The 18,240-nt window shown below is 47.5% G+C and overlaps 1 protein-coding gene across 2 annotated transcripts in view; it reads left to right on the top strand.

Annotated features, from left to right (window-relative positions):
- LOC144110430 (receptor-type tyrosine-protein phosphatase mu-like) overlaps window positions 1-18,240 on the top strand; it is a 198,817-nt gene that overhangs the window by 119,596 nt on the left and 60,981 nt on the right. For both annotated transcript variants that reach the window (XM_077643324.1, XM_077643323.1), the window contains 6 exons: window positions 913-1,009; window positions 2,639-2,888; window positions 12,667-12,706; window positions 12,815-12,920; window positions 14,278-14,357; window positions 15,586-15,776. In XM_077643324.1, the coding sequence (XP_077499450.1) occupies window positions 913-1,009; window positions 2,639-2,888; window positions 12,667-12,706; window positions 12,815-12,920; window positions 14,278-14,357; window positions 15,586-15,776 (764 nt within the window). The remainder of the gene's footprint in view (window positions 1-912; window positions 1,010-2,638; window positions 2,889-12,666; window positions 12,707-12,814; window positions 12,921-14,277; window positions 14,358-15,585; window positions 15,777-18,240) is intronic.

Genomic DNA, 18,240 nt, shown 5'->3' with positions numbered 1-18,240 from the left:
CTAAGCAGAAAAAAATGCATTTTTATGCATTTTTAAAAATGTTCAAAACATTACGCGTAGCATACTTAGAAAGCATTCGTATTGGAATTTAAGCATAGGGACAAAAAAGGCAAAATTAATAAGAAATGAATTCAATGTGTTTGAAATGCATGTTTAGCAAAGACTGTTATCGCTAAAGGATATCCCGAATCGCTTCGGGGCGTTAAACCCCCCTTAATCCAAACCAAACCAAAATTACTAGGCAACCATATTAGGTTGCTTTCACCTTGGGCACAACTTAAGCACCACATATAAATATTTAATTATCCGCTCGCTTTATTTTTCAGTTTCTTGCTTCAATTTATTTCGCAGAAAAGTTTGCTCTTACCTTCTGAAGCCGTATTCTGCAAGCAGTCAAATTTCCATTGTCCCTTTCGCGTCCATTTGGTACTACGTTATTGGACCCTCCGATATGCCCGCGACTTTCAGGCATCCGCGGGAAGCGAGGCGACCACTGGCTACCGGACCTGCTCGTTGGCCGCCATTGGATGCGACCTTCAGTCGCTGATGAGGTAAATGGCAGCGATCTGTCAGCAGCATCTGTCAGCAGTCCCAACCAACCAATGGCCGGGTCGCTTCCCACGGATGCTTGAAAGCCGAGGGGTATATCTGAGTGACCAAAGAAAGACGACCAAATGGACGTGTAATTGAATGTGGAAAGCGAACAACTTGTAGAATACGGCCCCTCGTGTCGTTCTAGTACACTGTGCTGGTACTAGTAATGTACGATGTATCCTTGTACCGCTCCTGCCTTGGCCACCAAATGGAGGCTGGCAGTATTGAATAAATAAATAAAAAAAATCTGTTCTTGTACAACTACGATGCTGTCATCTCAGACGTGCCTTCTGACCATACCGCTTGTTTATTTTGCAGCGCCCGAGGTTCAAGTTGAGCCCATGGTTGAGGCTATAGACAATCAGACGGTCACTGTCCTCCTGAGACCAGTTGACTCCATGAAAGGTCCAATTACGTATGTATAAATGACATTGTACACAACAATGAACTTTCGCAGGGCAAAAATTAGGAGTCGGTTGGTTACATGCAGCATTTTTTTTCTTTGGGGAAAAGTCTATTGAATTAGATATTACGGTGACTCGCAGACATCTACTATCCTGCAAAACACAGGCGCTCATAGTGGTCAGCATCAACAGCTTTGGTCCCATACAAAGAGCAAAGGACGACACCGACAGTTTGCCGTCCACATTTTCGTATTGGCGGTGGATTCACGGGAGAGAGAGAGAGAGGAAATATTTATGAAGCAGTCATTTCACGGTGGGCATCGTTGGTAGACACAGCTGCTGTGAGAACCAGGAAGTTTATTTTCGAAGGCGTGCGCACACCGTTAGTTCAGTGATAATGAGGGGGGAAATGAAAGACAGGGGCTGTCGATAATCAAATGAAAAGGCCCTGTGGACGAGGTAAGACGGAGCAATACGCTAAGAAAAGCAACATAGCGAAAGAGAAAAGAACACAGGAGATCTAGGGGCCTTGGACCGAAATAAGCTTTACTTGATCTGACACGTCGCCTCCTCCCCAAAGAAAAGAAAAAAATGTGGGAAAATAAAAAACAACAAAAAATGTCAGTGGATTTGGGGAATTAGGCCCCCTGAGAACATGTGCGCTAGCATGAGGTCAATTGTCGATTGGAGCTACGACATACTAGGTGGTACCAGGCAACCCAACTGATCACCACACCAACTTCATCCGTTTAGCAAGTGTGCAAGCAAAATTCAAATTACGTTCTCCTCCTAACCGATGCTGCTCATTGCGCTTAGGGGCGGTACCGCCTAATTAGCTCCCCAGGTTCTCTTCTGGAAACCACCGGCTACACCTTGACAAGTAAGCCACCCAGTGGGCAGGTGGGCAGTGACACAAGGCAGGCGCTATGGCAGGTGCTGCCATCGGTGAGACTTGGGTAGCTTGGGTTGGGTTGCGACCCAGGTTGCTCTTTCCGAGCAGCCTCTCACGGTTAAATGGGCTCCCCTCTGACACGGTGGGCAGGTTGCCCACCACCCGGAAGGCAGGCGAGCAGTCTGCCACAAAACCGGCTTCAGATAAGCAGACAAACACACGATGCCAAAATGCGGAAATGGCCACTGTAAGTGCTAGCGCATTAGAAAGAACAGGCAGCTAGAGGCATGTCAGCGATTGCCACTGCTCAGAAGTCTAAAGAACAAAATCCAAAAATGGCTAAAATACAACAATTTTAAAGCTGTTAGATAATTATTAAAGGAGGATTTTTGAAGTTTTAATCTATCTGTCTTTAATGGTCTCATGTTGGGGATTCCACGCAACGGGGGTGATCATCTGAGGCTTCTATCACATAGAATAGCTGTTCGAGGTCCATACTGCAGTTCGAGCATGAAGTGTTTTGTCTTACTAACTGTATTCGATGTGATCGAGCTGGTGATCTGTTTAAGGTGTTAGCATTGGCCATTTGGAAATCTGTAAACTGACATGACTGAAGCAACCAAAACAAAAAGAGTCATGAGTTAGAACTGCCGATTCCGTCTTCGCCAATGAACCCAATTTTCCCCCTATTCATTCTTCCCTTCTGAATGACACATTCATTCCATTTCTAATTTTATTACTGCTGTAGTGGCTACTACCTCGTTGTGGTTCGGGAAGGGAGTTCCATTCCCACGCCCGTGAGGCTGGTCAACTACAGCACGGCTGAAGAAATGCGCCTCAGACACTACGTGGCTGCCCACCTGAATCCCCGCCAACTGAAAGACACGCCTATATTTGTGGTCGGAGACGGCAGCGCTGTCGGCGGCTTCGAGAACCCGCCCCTGACTGACGCCACACCCTACCGGTTCGGGCTTCTTGCGGAGACAAAGTTTTCAGGGGTGAGTGGAGCATTGATAGGCAATTAATGGCAGGGGGGACTATACTCCATTTCAGGCATCACGTGCAACCCTGTGATAGGTACGTAAGCAGTCCGCATGATAAAAAAAAATACAGGAAGGCGTGCTACTGCGTGCTTGTTTTCTCGAAGTGCGGTCTTAAGCACGATAAAGCAACAGTCTGACGTCAGCAGTATGAGCGCATTTATTCAAGCTCATGACAAACCTATCACACAGTATACCTCTAGGCAGAACATTTATTAATGCGCTAGCATTTCTAGGCTATGCTGACGGGGTCGTGCCACCAAAGCGTGTCACCAAAACGCGTCCGCAGCGAATTCGGCGTTCTCAGAAGAGGTAGCATCAAACGAATGGTCGTGATCGATAGAGGACGATGTGAGGATGAGGGCAAAAAGTTTGATGTCAGTAAGATGATTAGTTAATTAAATAAACCTAATAATATAAAAAACGTCGAAATAGTGCAGACGTCGATATACTGAGTGGACAGAAAAACAGCCGTGGATGGCAAAATAGTGGTAAAATATAAAAAGAAGTGAAAATGAAGTTCGATGGTTTATGGGGGTTTAACGTCCCAAAGCGACTATGGCTATGAGGGACGCCGTAGTGAAGGGCTCCGGAAATTTCGACCACCTGGGGTTCTTTTACGTGCACTGGCATCGCACAGCACACGGGCCTCTAGAATTTCGCCTCCATCGAAATTCGACCGCCGCGGCCGGGATCGAACCCGCGTCTTTCGGGCCGGCAGCCGAGCGCCATAACCACTCAGCCACCGCGGCAGCCGAAAATGAAGTTCGAAATGGATTAAAATCTGTTTCGTGACTGATAATTAATCGAACAAAAAGGTGTATTGACAAATTAGCTAATTAATTAGAAGCAACGATCAATGGGCTGAAAGAGGGGCATATAGAGGCGACGAGTGTTGAGGAGGCGTCAATGCTTTCGCATTGCTTCAATGAGGGTAGCCACAATGATCTCTAACGTTTTTATTTTTCACACACCTCCAGGAACGAACTTTTTAATCGCGGATGTTGGCAGCGCAAACAAGACCGCTAATATTGCGTGCATTGCCCATGGTCTATGAACCGAATTGTATGTTATGAGCGATATTTATAAGCTCGGATTTATATCGCGGTTACGGCTACACTTGTGCGGTAACCACGTCTACATGTTTCAAATTTCAATACATGCTATACGAAGAAAATGTGATTAGCCAGCAGGAATGCACGAGGTTCCATGTACTGAGGCCCTAATTTGATCACCGACAATAAATCAACGAAGCCATCTTCATGGAGAGGGCCGAAAGAAAATCGGCAGGAGAAGGAAATAAAGATAGGTACATATATACCTTTGTGAGCAAGATGATGAAGACATGATCCAACGAGAACGGCTCACATATGTAATTGAAGTCTCCATGCCACCTACAATGATGAATCGCATCATATGCCACGACAAATTGCGTCAAAACGGACAGATGCCATACCAGTAGCTGTCGTTAACGCAAGTGCTTTTATTTTTCCGTGAAATATTTAGTTGTACTTGGTCTGCCTAACCTCTGCTAGTGCACTAAGTTGGTTTAGATTAGAATAATCAGTGTTATTACATCTAAGAAACTTGCGAAAAAAACTTGCGGACGCAAAGAGGGAAAGCTTAAGGTAAACGCCGCTGTTAGTCTAAGCTCTCTGGTAATCAATCTAACAGTCGCTGTCCAATGTTTAGGACACGGTGTAAGCTGGAAAGGAGTGCCGACTACGCTGGTAACACTGACTCAGTTTTGCTGCGTCGGAGAGAGCTTGGTGGAGCATCTGATAGATGGCGCTCGGTTTTGACATTGGCGCTGGTACAGCACTCCCGCCGCGCCCCGGCTCTGGTTCTGCCAGGGTCCATGGTGCAAACGGTGCAAACATTTTCTGCTCAATATTTCGCAGACACTCGCATGCGTCGTGGCATGCATCGCGGTGGTTGCCTGCTTCGTGGCGTTGCACTGGCGCTGTCACCTGTGTCGCCGCGTTTGTCATACAGCTCACCTGCCGCGTTGCGCTGGTTGCTATGTGCGCTCTCCACAAGGCAGAATTCTTTCGCGTCTGTTTTTTCAGTCTTTTTTCTTGCCTTTGTCACCACTTCGCGCACTTTTGCGTGCGCTCACAGACACCCTTAGGGCGTGGGGGGGTAGCGGTCTCGGTCACAAGGGAGATGCCCTCGACTCAGCGTGGCAAACTCAGCCGGAGACCAGCTACCAAGTGACAAGGGGGTTGGTCGTTGGGTGCCCAGATTTCGCCGGTCGCAAGCCAGAGAATGGGTCGGAGCCAAAGGTTCACAAAACAAAACAAAGTTTATACAGCAAAGAGACGATACAGAGGAATTCACAATCACTCGTACGAGCAGATACGAAGTGATTTACAAATACAAGGCAGCTCGTGCAAAGTAACAACAGAGGGAGATAACAATTACACAAAATCCTTGCACCTAAAGTGCACTAACACAGAGAAAGACAAATAATAAAAACACAATTTGTTCACCGGGAACTGCGACAGTCCGACGACCTGAGGAGCACGAAGGGGCCCATCCGCAGGGTGGCACACGTTGCCTCTCTGGTTCTTGGCTGGGCGAGTGGTGTCCTCCCGGGAGTCGAGCGGGCGCTCTTCTCGGAAGCTTGAACGGTGGCTTGGGCTAACCGACAGCGGTTGAGGCCCCTCATTTATAGGCGCAGTTCGCGCCTGTTTGTTCTTCGCGCCAAGGCAGGCGCGCACATATACGCTGCTTCAACTGCACAAACTCCTTCTCCTTCTCGCGCCGGGCGCGCGACCCCATTGGTCGAGCGTAGAAACCACCGTCCAGAAAAATCTTCGTCATTCTCGCAGCGCGGAGTCATCGACGCAAGAGCAAAGGGGAGAGGGTTCCTCTTTAGTGCGGTAAAGGTCATGCCATCTCCGTCGACAACGAGCAGAAACTTCTCCAACATTATAGAGAAATCGACACCGCGCGCGGCCATGCCTCCCTCGGCGCCGCGCCTGCGAGCTCAGTGGCAGCAGTACGCGCAAAGCTACGCACTCTCCGGGGGTCCTTCCCCGTTGTTTTTTTGTTTTATTTTACAGCGCGCGGGCGCGACTGCTTACGCGCTGCTGCCTTTCTTTCGAATATGCGCCGAATTTTGTGACACTGCACCTTCCTTTAAGAATATTGTGCAACAATATTCACAAAACACAAAATTCGAGCGCACATGCTTGCGCTCACAGACTCAATTGCGAAGGCCAAAATACACACTTCAATACAATGATGTCTGCACGCACACAACACTTGACAATTGGCAAAATTCAATACAAGCCGCCACACGGCAATACATTAACACAACACAAACAGGGAGCATTCAAGTTCGAGGGATGCTTGCGCCTACACTTCCAGATTCGGCATACACAGTGGGCTTGGAACAGGACTGCTTCCCTCAAGTTTTCGGTCGCGCTTTTGATTCTCTTTCGCACGCGACTCTGGCCGTTCCTCCTGTCGCCAGCTCTGCTCTTGTTCCGCCTTATACTAAGGCTTCTCTTCCGAACGCGGTTCTGACTCCGCTGTCTATTCGCACTCCTCTGTGCGTTTCTGCTCAGACTATGAGCCCTTCCTCTTTTCCTGCGGCTAGAACGCCTCTTGTGAACAGATATTACACCAGTTCGCGCATGACGGCTCCCCTTTTCGTGTGTTTCTTCTCGGAGTGCGCTCTTGTGTTTGCGCCTTCAGAGCGAGTCCTTGGTAAACGCCAGGCTCGATCGTCTGGACTTTTTTCTCACTCTGTTGCGATTTTCGTGCCGCCCTCTTGCACCCGACTCAGCTGTCCTCAGCTTAGCTCTCTTTCTTCCGTTTCTTCCCAGTGGTGTCCGACTTCCCTTCCACGACTTTCTTCCACATTTTTCGGGGCAAGCCAAGCTCGTTTCCACATGCATCATCCGAGCTACGCTCTCGTGATGAAGCCAGTGTTTCAGTCACCTTTTGTTTTTCATGGACTGAACTTCCTCTTCCCAATTCCTTCCTTTTCTCTTGTTGGCTTTTCCTCGTGCCAAGTGTTCGGAGCACAAGTCTTTAACCATTGGAGACGCACTGTTCTTTGTTTTCAATTCAGCTTCCGGTGATTCGTTCTTGGGCTCGTCTGCTTCAGTGCAGTCATGCTTCATTGCTTGTACTGCACTTTCGCGTTCCTCAGCGAGAAAGGCCTCCTCACTTGTGGAGGGTTCACTTGAAAGAGTTTCCAAGTTTTCACTGAGAGCGCTGTCCTGAACTGTAGTGACGTAGGAGCTTTCACGCTCTTTGTCATTTAACTGTTCTTCCTCACACTCACTACTGCAACTCTCAGGCGTGCAGCAATCTGGCTTATTGGTGAAGCTCCTGCTTTCTTCCCCATCTTGAAGCCACTGCCCTAAGGTGGCCTCTGACTGAAGCGCTAGGCTGGCCTTCTTTTCAGCGCCTACTACCTCGGTAGTAGCTACACTATCACTTTCCTGAGGAAGCAACACTCTGGTTTGTCCTCACCCTGTTCAATCTCAGCTGCAGGAACTGGCTGTTCCTCAACCAACCTCTCACTAGTGGAGCTAGTTACAATCTCTTCCGTGGTTGCTGACAAATCACTTGTTTGTGTTCCACCCAGACCCTCCGGAGATAAGCTCAACTGGCTCCATGACGTTGTTCAAACGCCGAACTTCAGCCAGCTTCCTCGCAAGAATGGCATGCTCTCTTTGAAATTCTATTTCTCGCTCCAAGGCGAGCTTCGCAGCTTTTTCTCGTCTCTTCTGCCATTATCTCTCTCTTTCTTATCGTTCCCTTTGTCTCTCTTTCTCGGCGGCTTCTCTTGCGCGCTGTCTTTCTCTCTCCGCGGCTTCTCTAGCGTGCTGCCTTTCTCTCTCAGCGGCTTCTCTCGCGCGCTGTCTTTCTCAGTGGCTTCTCTTGCGCACTGTCTTTCTCTCTCCGCGGCTTCTCTCGCGCGCTGTCTTTATCAGTGGCTTCTCTTGCGCACTGTCTTTCTCTCTCCGCGGATTCTCTAGAGCACTGCCTTTCTCTCTCAGCGGCTTCTCTAGCGCGCTGTCTCTCTCTCAGTGGCTTCTCTTGCGCGCTGTCTTTCTCTCTCCGCGGCTTCTCTAGCGTGCTGCCTTTCTCTCTCAGCGGCTTCTCTAGCGCGCTGCCTTTCTCTCAGCGGCTTCTCTCGCGCGCTGTCTTTCTCAGTGGCTTCACTTGCGCACTGTCTTTCTCTCTCCGCGGCTTCTCTCGCGCGCTGTCTTTATCAGTGGCTTCTCTTGCGCACTGTCTTTCTCTCTCCGCGGATTCTCTAGAGCACTGCCTTTCTCTCTCAGCGGCTTCTCTAGCGCGCTGTCTCTCTCTCAGTGGCTTCTCTTGCGCGCTGTCTTTCTCTCTCCGCGGCTTCTCTAGCGTGCTGCCTTTCTCTCTCAGCGGCTTCTCTAGCGCGCTGCCTTTCTCTCAGCGGCTTCTCTCGCGCGCTGTCTTTCTCAGTGGCTTCACTTGCGCACTGTCTTTCTCTCTCCGCGGCTTCTCTCGCGCGCTGTCTTTATCAGTGGCTTCTCTTGCGCACTGTCTTTCTCTCTCCGCGGCTTCTCTCGCGCGCTGTCTTTATCAGTGGCTTCTCTTGCGCACTGTCTTTCTCTCTCCGCGGATTCTCTAGAGCACTGCCTTTCTCTCTCAGCGGCTTCTCTAGCGCGCTGTCTCTCTCTCAGTGGCTTCTCTTGCGCGCTGTCTTTCTCTCTCCGCGGCTTCTCTAGCGTGCTGCCTTTCTCTCTCAGCGGCTTCTCTAGCGCGCTGCCTTTCTCTCAGCGGCTTCTCTCGCGCGCTGTCTTTCTCAGTGGCTTCACTTGCGCACTGTCTTTCTCTCTCCGCGGCTTCTCTCGCGCGCTGTCTTTATCAGTGGCTTCTCTTGCGCACTGTCTTTCTCACTCCGCGGATTCTCTAGAGCACTGCCTTTCTCTCTCAGCGGCTTTTCTAGCGCGCTGTCTCTCTTTCAGTGGCTTCTCTTGCGCGCTACCTTTCTCTCTCTCTCCTTTTCAGCTCACTCTCTCCTCGTCCACCCATTTTCTCAATTCGGCTCCGGTCATCCCCATCTGGATGCCAATCTCAACTAGCTCCTTCAAGCTCATGTTTGGAGAACGAACTCCTGAAGACAAAGATTGCATCGACACTGTGAACCTCATTAACCGCTTCTGCGTGGCACCTCACAATATCGCTCTGCTGCTAAACACCCGTTTACGACCTCTTCGTAAACTTCTTCCTGCTCTCTCTCCGTTCTCTGGGCTCACAAAGCACCAAACGTCCTGTCGCGAACGCCAGAATATGTCACCACTTTGCGCACTTTTGCGTGCGCTCCCAGACACCCTTAGAGCGTGTGGGGGTAGCGGTCTTGGTCACGAAGGAGATGCCCTCGACTCAGCGTTGCAAGCTCAGCCGGAGACCAGCTACCAAGTGATGAAGTGGTTGGTGGTTTGGTGCCCAGCTTTCGCCGGTCCAAGCCAGAGAATGGGTCGGAGACAAAGGTTCACGAAACAAAACAAAGATTGTACAGCAAAGAGACGATACAGAGGAATTCACAATCACTCGTACGAGCAGATACGAAGTGATTTACAAATACAAGGCAGCTCGTGCAAAGTAACAACAGAGAGAGATAACAATTAAACAAAATCCTTGCACCTAAAGTGCATAAAAATAGAGAGAGACAAACAAAACAAAACACAATTTGTTCACCGGACGCTGCGACAGTTCGACGACCTGAGGAGCACGACGGGGCTGATCCCCAGGCTGGCGAACGTTGTCTCGCTGTTCCTTGGCTGGTCGAGTGGTGTTCTCGCGGGAGTCGAGCGGGCGCGCTTCTCGGAAGCTTAAACGGCGGCTCGGGCTAACCGACAGCGGTTGAGGCCCCTCATTTATAGGCGCAGTTCGCGCCTGTTTGTTCTTCGCGCCAAGGCAGGCGCGCACATACATGCAGCTTCAACTGCACAAACTCCTTCTCCTTCTCGCGCCGGGCGCACGACCCCATTGGTCGAGCGCGGAAACCACCGTTCAGAAATACCTTGGTCATTCTCGCCGGGCGGAGTCATCGACGCAAGAGCGAAGGGGAGAAGGTATCTCTTTAGGGCGGTCAAGGTCATGCGCTCTCCGTCGACAACGAGCATAAACTTCTCCGACATTCTAGAGAAATCGACGCCGCGCGCGGCCATGCCTCCCTGGCGCCGCGCCGCCGAGCTTAGTGGCAGCAGTACGCGTAAAGCTACGCACTCTCCGGGGGTACTTCCCCACTGTTCTTTTTGTTTTATTTTACAGCGCGCGGGCGCGATTGCTTACGCGCTGCGCCATTTCTAATATGCGCCGAATTTTGTGACAGCTTTCCATAGACGGCCTTGCAATAATACGGTATTAGGACGGTATTAGTGCTGCGTTAGCAAAAGGGTAAGGTAAATTTATTTATTTTTATTTTATTTGAAAATACTGCAGTCCATTCGAGGGGCTATAGCAGGAGTAGGTACATAAAATGGGGTACAATTTCACGCATAAAAGGGTACATGACAAGGATTACAGATACAAACGCAGCACACAGCACCATACATTGCTACGAATCAATTACCGAAGCAAAATCAGACATTTATAATGCACGAATGTTGCCATGCAAAGAGTTCCAACTCTCCACAGCACCCTCTAAGAAACCGTATTTGAAAACTTTAGTACGGGCAAAAAAAGGTTGGATATTCAGATCGTGATGGCTCCTGGTTGCAGATGGTTATGAAAGCGAGATATGCGTACCCGCTGAAAGGCAAATAGGCATTTCACGTGTAACATCTGTCATCTGCAGTTGATCTTAGAGAGATAAATTGGACGGCTGTGCAACAATTTCAGCCACCTGTGTGTCTTTCACTGTTGGCACACAAAACCCAGATTCTCTGCCTTTTGGAAATTTCCGGAACTCGCCTGGTAGATGCGGCATCGTAGGCAGAACGGCTAGAGCCTGAAGTGGCGTATCTGTAACCAAAAAGTAAAGCAGAGCTATAAACCCTTTATTCTTGTATCCTCTTGTTTTTTCTTTGTATAAGGCTTTTCGAATTCGCCGATGCACCAACTAGACCATCTGAGCTTCCCGGATCTCTTTTGGCGTTTGCAGATTAGGCTGTAGGATTCGTAGATTTTCATTCACCCTATCGATTATTATCGCTTATTATGCCTAAAAGTGAACTATGTAGAACAGGAAATTTCATCTTCCTAATTCTGAGCACTGACTTTCGAACAGCTTACCAGTATTGCACTATCACCCGGCTCAAACTGTCACGGTTTTCTTTCCAATACTCACAGATGAATCCACAAAATCAAAAAAGGGAAGGAATTTACATTGAAAGTGAAGTATACTCAGAAACAGTAAAATGAAAATTTACTATTTCTCGCTCCATTTTAACTGGTTCTAACTTCCTATACAAAATGTCTTTTGTGCATTTGAAACCTAATATGTCAGACCATCAACCGAAAATATTCAACATATAGGGTTTCCCGCTTCTTTCTGCACATACGCTACGACTTTTTCAGTGATCCGGCCTATTGAGATTTACTGCTGCCAAAGTACATCAATGGATTGAAAACCAAACTATTCTTACCACACTCAGGTCGACAGCCTAAAAGCTTTGTTATTTTGCTTAAGTTTTTCTAATTAACTCTTGGTTTATTTTTATACTTTCACAGGAACGCAAGAAACTAATCTGAACAGAATTAAGTTCCGCATTGGATATTTCTGATCTGGTGATCAAATTTCAAATTTGGCCTCGTTTCTGAAGATGTGCCATCAAATTTTTATTTTGAACGAGATAACCTCACAATATACTAACCGTATTGTTTATATCATCATCAACATAAGTTGTAATTTAATCGTGCCGCAAAGCTTTTCTTTCGGTCAGCTCTGGCTACCACACTCCCAAACTTTAGCCAGCTTCTTCCACAAGCCACAACTAATATAGATCAGTTGTTAGATCACTAATACTAAGCTATCATTGCATGATCATCAAATATTATACCGTATTTTAATGCGGAATGCTTGCATCGCATGTTTTAGATACGTCCGCTGCCGTCTCAATTCCCGCGCGCTCTGAAGAAGGTAAACAAGTGTAATATATGGAAGTTCGCAATACAAAAACTTTGATCTCTCCTTAAACTGTACGTCTTCCTCGGGTGAGATCGTTCAATTATCAGGGCAGTTATGGTACATTATTAGATCGCACGTCCAATGCGAAATACAGACCGACGTAAGAAAAAAATGGCACCGAAAATATGGCTTCAGAAATCATATTCTAAAGTGACAGCTAATGTGGTTTCTGCTCCAATAAAAAAAAATATGAAACCCAATCCAGCCTTTTCTCCACATGAAATACCCACAGGCGAAGCCCACTCGTTCACAGACTATTGCACTGGTGTAGCGCATCCTATGAGATGACGTCGTGGTCATGTGTGTATGACGCAGGGTAGAGCGGCAGGTCGCAGCTGCCTTTCACACTCTCTCTCAAGCGCGGGAACAGTTATGATAAGTAATCATTGAAGGGCACGCTGTTCAATTATTACTTCGCGTAACCCACAGAAAGCGCGGATGCTGCAGCTGTGGCGATGTGCGACGTTAATGTACGACGATTTGGTTTGGTTTATGTGAGTGTGCCAGACCCGCACTCCAAACATGTTTTCTCACTCGCTAACAGAAAATATTGATGTTGATGAGTGCTGAGGAGATGTGTTTCTTGTTTTGCACTTGCAGGAAGTTCTCTATGGGTACAGGTTGACAGCACCGGTTATAGGTAAGGGCTTTCGTCTTAGGCTGGCACCTAAACTTTGCTTCATATTGAGTAAAAATTTCCAATTGAGGTAATAAATGTTCACTGAAATAATATTAACCCTTTGTGCAGTGAACGGAAGTGGCAACGAGGCGAGCACTGGTGTCGTTATTGGAGCTATACTTGGTGTTCTTTGCCTAATTTTGGCGGTGACGGCTCTCACATATTATAGTATACGGTGAGTGCGCTTTCACGGAGCACGAATTATCCCAGCATGCAAGTTTTTATGAAAAATGATATGCCCATAGCTTTGTTCATGCCATTTATATCACAGGTGCGATGTAAATTTCAATGTTTTTGTCGGAATCATGCAGCTAGCTACGGTTGAATAGTTAAGGTATTAGAAAATTTGAGAGTAGGCGGCCCGAAAAGCAAATAGGTTGGCGCATTGCAATGCGGCAGCCTACTTGCCCAAAGCTGAGGCACGCCTTGTGTGTTTATTTTGCACTAGGGGAAAACGCTTTCTTCAACATAGCGTGCCTGGAATCCGTTTTTTTTTATAATATCGCAGCGTTCGATGGCTTTTGCTTAACGTGGAATTTCCTCGCACCTGCTATTCAAAAAAATGGTACGAAATACTTTTATTAAGCCTCGGTTTGTTTTCACCGCTTTCTAAAAGTTGCAGAAAAACGAAACTTCAGAGACTGCGTCTAAATGCACCAATAAAATAAGAAGCAGAGGTGTTTTCGGAACGATTTCAGTGCAACTTGTATAGTTTTGGCCTGCTCTGACGCTGGAAGCGACACACATACTTCTGGCAGTGTCAGAAACGTTGAAGTTGCTTTGAGCAGTGCTTAGTGACCATTGTTTGCTGACAAGAAACCTTGTTAAAAGCTTTCGTTTTAAATAAGGTGGTGCAATTTATGCTTGCAAGTCGGGCGTATTCGAAAGAAAAAAAAATCGTTTCCAAAATTACTTGCGTGCGCCCGTGCTCGGCGTTTCTACTTGATAAACGCTTAGGGGCCGTTAGGTCCCGATGTCCTAAAATTCTGTATTTCTACTACAGCTTGACTTTTGCGAAGTATGCGTATTTTATAAATATATTTTGCGATCTTTGGGGAGTATGCGTGAGCTTACATTGAAGAAATAATTACCTAGTTTAAGATGAAAACTATATATATTTCACAATACCCTTTGCTTCTTAACGCGAACTAGGGGTTTAGTACGTCCGTCATAGACTGAGTCGCTTTGGGAAGTTAAACCCACATAAACTATAAGGGTCTAGTAGTATTTAAGTGATGCAACATTTGTGAATGAAAAGTTAGGGTACGCGAAAGTGCAGAAAAAAAAAACTAACGCGGCCTGAAATGTGTTGGCATTAAGTGCGTGCAGTCTCTATCCGCTGGTAGCAATAGCAGCCTGCTGAGTATCAAGGCATAGCTGCGATAAGCTTTTTTTCCAAAAGTTCAATTCCCGGAAACTTTTGAGTGCGATTTTGCGCAAATTTACACAGTATTTACACATTATTTACACAGGATCGAAGTTTGTGCACTTTTGTGAAAACATCGCAACGTACTTTTTATTCTATCTTTCAGAAAGCGGCAAGCCGTTGCGTACCGGTCCAATGGTCCCACAAAGCGGAGCTTCAAGGAACGACTTTCCAGGCTTTCAAAGCGTGCGTGAGCACCTGAGCGTTTCAAACCTCATATGCACATTTATTTCTGTGAAATCTCTGCTCAAAGATACACTGAGCGTGACTGGGGTTATGAATACTTCTCGCAATAAACCGCAGTCTGCAAGTTTTCATTTCAGCGTGCACCTAGCGTCTTCAAGAAAATGTGTGGTTTTCGCAACTCTTGTCCCCCCAAACCTTTAACGCCACGTACACCCTTCTAATTTTTTAGCGTGAACACGCGAGCTTCCACTGCCAGGCGCTACTGCGCCGTAAGAAGGAGAGGAGAAAGCGTGCGAGGGCAAAGGAATGCCCACAATTGCTGCTGCTGCTGGAGTGAGAGTCGTCTGCTAGGCTGTTGTGATTAGTGCGAAACAACCCGTGCCCATCATTGGCTGTTATGCATCAGAGCCCCAAGAATCTGCGAACAATTGTTTTTATCCGTTGCATATAGCGTGGGAGATTCTGAAAAGAGCATACATTTGAGAACAGCCCGGCATACCCAAGAAACCAGTTGCAATCGTCAATTACGAAAAGCTGCTTGAAGAGACCCTCGATATCGTCTCGTTAATTTCGTTAAAGCAAATGCTCTCGACGCTACCCAGGAATGCAACCGGGGCCTACAATCGTGTTTGGAACGCTACGCATCCGCACCACTCAAGGGCCACACACACGCAGCAGATAGAACACGAAACAAACGCTCCCAGGACTCGGCCATAAAACTTGCCTTGCACGAAACAGACAAGCAGACGGCGCTATCTGCTGCGCCACAAACGGCGCGCATGCTCGTCCCCTCTCCCGATTTCCGCTCTGCTGCACCTCGGCGCCTGTTGCAGTCGACGCTCGGGCTTAATGTTAAAGAATTGGACGGGTGTACTTACATACCAGCAGCCATACTAGCGCCCTTGCATACTCGTGGCAAGTGGCGGCCATTGCCTTTTGACGCACTGATAAGGAATTTTTCTGGACCAGCTTCGTGGCGTCAAAAAAAAAAACGAAAAAAGAACTGTTTTAAAAAAATCTGCCCGGAAGGTTAACGTCTGTTTTTGATGGATCATACTATGATATCTAGGGATTAAGGCAGAGTAATTCGTTTATTTTTACTTATTTTTTTAAATTTATTATTCTGGAAAAATGATCTGTTTGTTACGAAAGTTTTGTTTTGGCGGCTGGTGCACCGATTCGCGAGCGTCAACGAACTGTGTATATTGCGTGCTTCTAAAATTTTCAGCCGCACAGGCGCCGAAGGAAAAAGGTACTAGGCATTCGCGGTTGACCGAGTACCTTCCTATGATGAGCTTCCCCTCCACAACTAATGCCGCGACAGCTGCAAGCAAGACTTCTAATCCTGTGACGATCAAGAAACTTCAATACTACGTGCCTGAAGCTCTGGCTGACGGCTCTCTGCTGCAGGAGTACGCGGTAAGAAGCAATTTTCAAGCGTTGAGCACCTTTTAATGCACTGGTACGCAAGCATTGATTTGAACGGGTGCGTGATTCTGGGAGACCGGACTTAAAAATGGATATAGCGCGGTCGCTCCACGAGAAAGAAAGTGGCCTGAGAACTGATCGGGAAGCTGGTTTTTATTATTGCTGCTCTTCGTTTCTAGCTAAACAATCCATCCACGACCAATGGTTATTATTATTATTCAAGAAACCTTAAAGTTGCGCAAAAGATGAGTACGTAGGCAACGAGGAACACACAAATCACCACAGGCGCAGTTGCGTGCTCTTCGTTGCCTATGTTCTCGTCCTATGCACAGTTTTAACATTTCTTGAGGTATGAACCAACTTGCCCGCAAGAACATCCTACTAAAGCTTCATATACTCTCGCAGGTAGGTTCACTAGCATCAATGGGCGAAAAGGCTAACGCGAACTATAACAACGTTCTAAACTTGCAGTGCGGCAGAACACGCGATGTACTACAATTTGAAGCAAAGGAGCCGTAGCATTTCATCTTCGCTTCTGACTAGGCGCCCCTTAAAAAGACTCCACGCGGGGTGTGTAGGATGCTCTACAGCGATAGCAGCGGAAACTACTTTTGGCAACACTGCGTCACTTCTGCAGCTAGCACAATACGCAGTCACATGTCATGTCATTGCAATGTGTAATCAAGAGTTTGTGTACTCTCGAAATGCAAAACTAGGCTGTTAAATTTTTCTTCTTTCCTGCGTGTTTTCGAAAGGAATGCGAGCCAAGGCCAATACAGAAAACTGTGTCGCCTTATAGCTACACCTAAAGCCTTTAATGCTGAACAAAGTGCCTAAGGTACTATGAAACTGAGATGGTATTATCGTGCAGCTGGGCGCACGAATGTTTGTGTCAAAGCAGGCGTTGCGCGAATGAAAGCCTAAGAAAGTACAGAAAATCGCGTAAATCAAGCACAGCATCTCGACATCTTTCTAAACATTGTGATAGGTGCGGATGTGACTCCCTATCTGCTAGCACGTGCATTCTTATATCTCATAAAATCACAGAAAGAAGAAAGAGAACTTAAACTTCCACAACGCTCATAACAAGACCATGGAGTAAAGCTTGGGTTCGGGATAGTTGGTAAACATTCACGAGCGTTTTTTGGCGCTGAAAACTTACTACAAGACGACGGTAAAAAGGAACGAAAACACATGGACAACACGGTTAAGCACACACTGCCAAGTGAAGGTTTATTGTGAGGGTTAGGAAAAAAAGAAAACGAAAAAACTACACTTGGGAACTGATAGCCGACTTATAAAATGACATTTACATGTTGCCTCGTGACAGTGCGGTAACTTCAAACTGTAATAGTTTTCAAAGCTGGGTTCTTGTGGGGGCTGTGCGAGGGTAGCGCGCGCAGCCCGTTCCTTTTCACGCGTCTCTAAGCGCCTTCGAAATCTGCCTGCAGCAATTTCTCTCTTCGAATAGAAGCTGCATTTCTTTCTTGGTCGGCGCTACCGACGGAACGCTTACGCAGTCACCTTCCAAAGCAGACTTCATTCTGAAGGCCTCGATTATCTCCGTTCTAAATGTATTGCGGGTTTTTTCCCAAAATGGTCGTTTCTTGTAATTTTGCCTCGCAACCTTGTGGGGGAGGACCCGTCTGTGGTTGCCACACCGTGAACAATGGGCTGCCAAATTGTCATACTCTTGCAGGGAGTCGCATGCGTCCAGGTGCTCCCTTAGCCGATCGTTGAGGCAGCGTCCGGTCTGCCCAACATAAGTCTGTCCACAAGAAAGGGGAATCTTGTAGACTACCCCCACTGAGCAGACGAATTTTGTCTCGTGTCGTACTCCACAACCTTCATTTAGCTTCGCTGTGTCGACCTTCCGGCACAGTCCATTGAGTTTGTTTGGGGCAGGGAGCGCAACGATCGAATTCAGAGCGAGCATGTAGGGTGTGCAGAAGAGGAGGGCCGAAACGCCTTCTCCCTTCTGACCCAGGGCACACTTAGTCAAAAGGGGGATTGGTATGTCGTGCATGCGGCAGACACTGAACACAGTTGTTCTGCCCACACGTTGTTGAAGATAGCTTGAACTACAGATGTGCACAAGTGGGTACCCCTAGGCGCCTGCTAATGTCTGCAGAAGAAGCTGTTTGAAGAGAATTTTGCCTCAAAGAAGCCAGAGAACCATCCAGGAAGGAAATAAGAGACCGTTTGTAGTGCTACCGTACATGCCCGGGATAGCACACCAGTTCAATAGAAATGGCAGCGGGTTCGACGTGAACGTTGTGCTCTCTGTCCCAAACAAACTGTGTCAGAAGGTCATCGCATCGAAGCCAAGGGTGTGGAGTCCGACACGAGACAAAATTCGTCGTCTGCTCAGTGCGGGTGGTCTACAAGATTCCCCTTTCTTGCGGATAGACTTCGTCTGGACAGACCGGGCGTTGCCTCAGCGATCGGCTAAGAG

Source organism: Amblyomma americanum, chromosome 11 (assembly GCF_052857255.1).
Source record: "Amblyomma americanum isolate KBUSLIRL-KWMA chromosome 11, ASM5285725v1, whole genome shotgun sequence".
Taxonomy (NCBI): Eukaryota; Metazoa; Arthropoda; class Arachnida; order Ixodida; family Ixodidae; genus Amblyomma; species Amblyomma americanum.
Note: the sequence above shows the minus strand (reverse complement) of the source record. Positions and strands in the feature narration are given on the sequence as shown.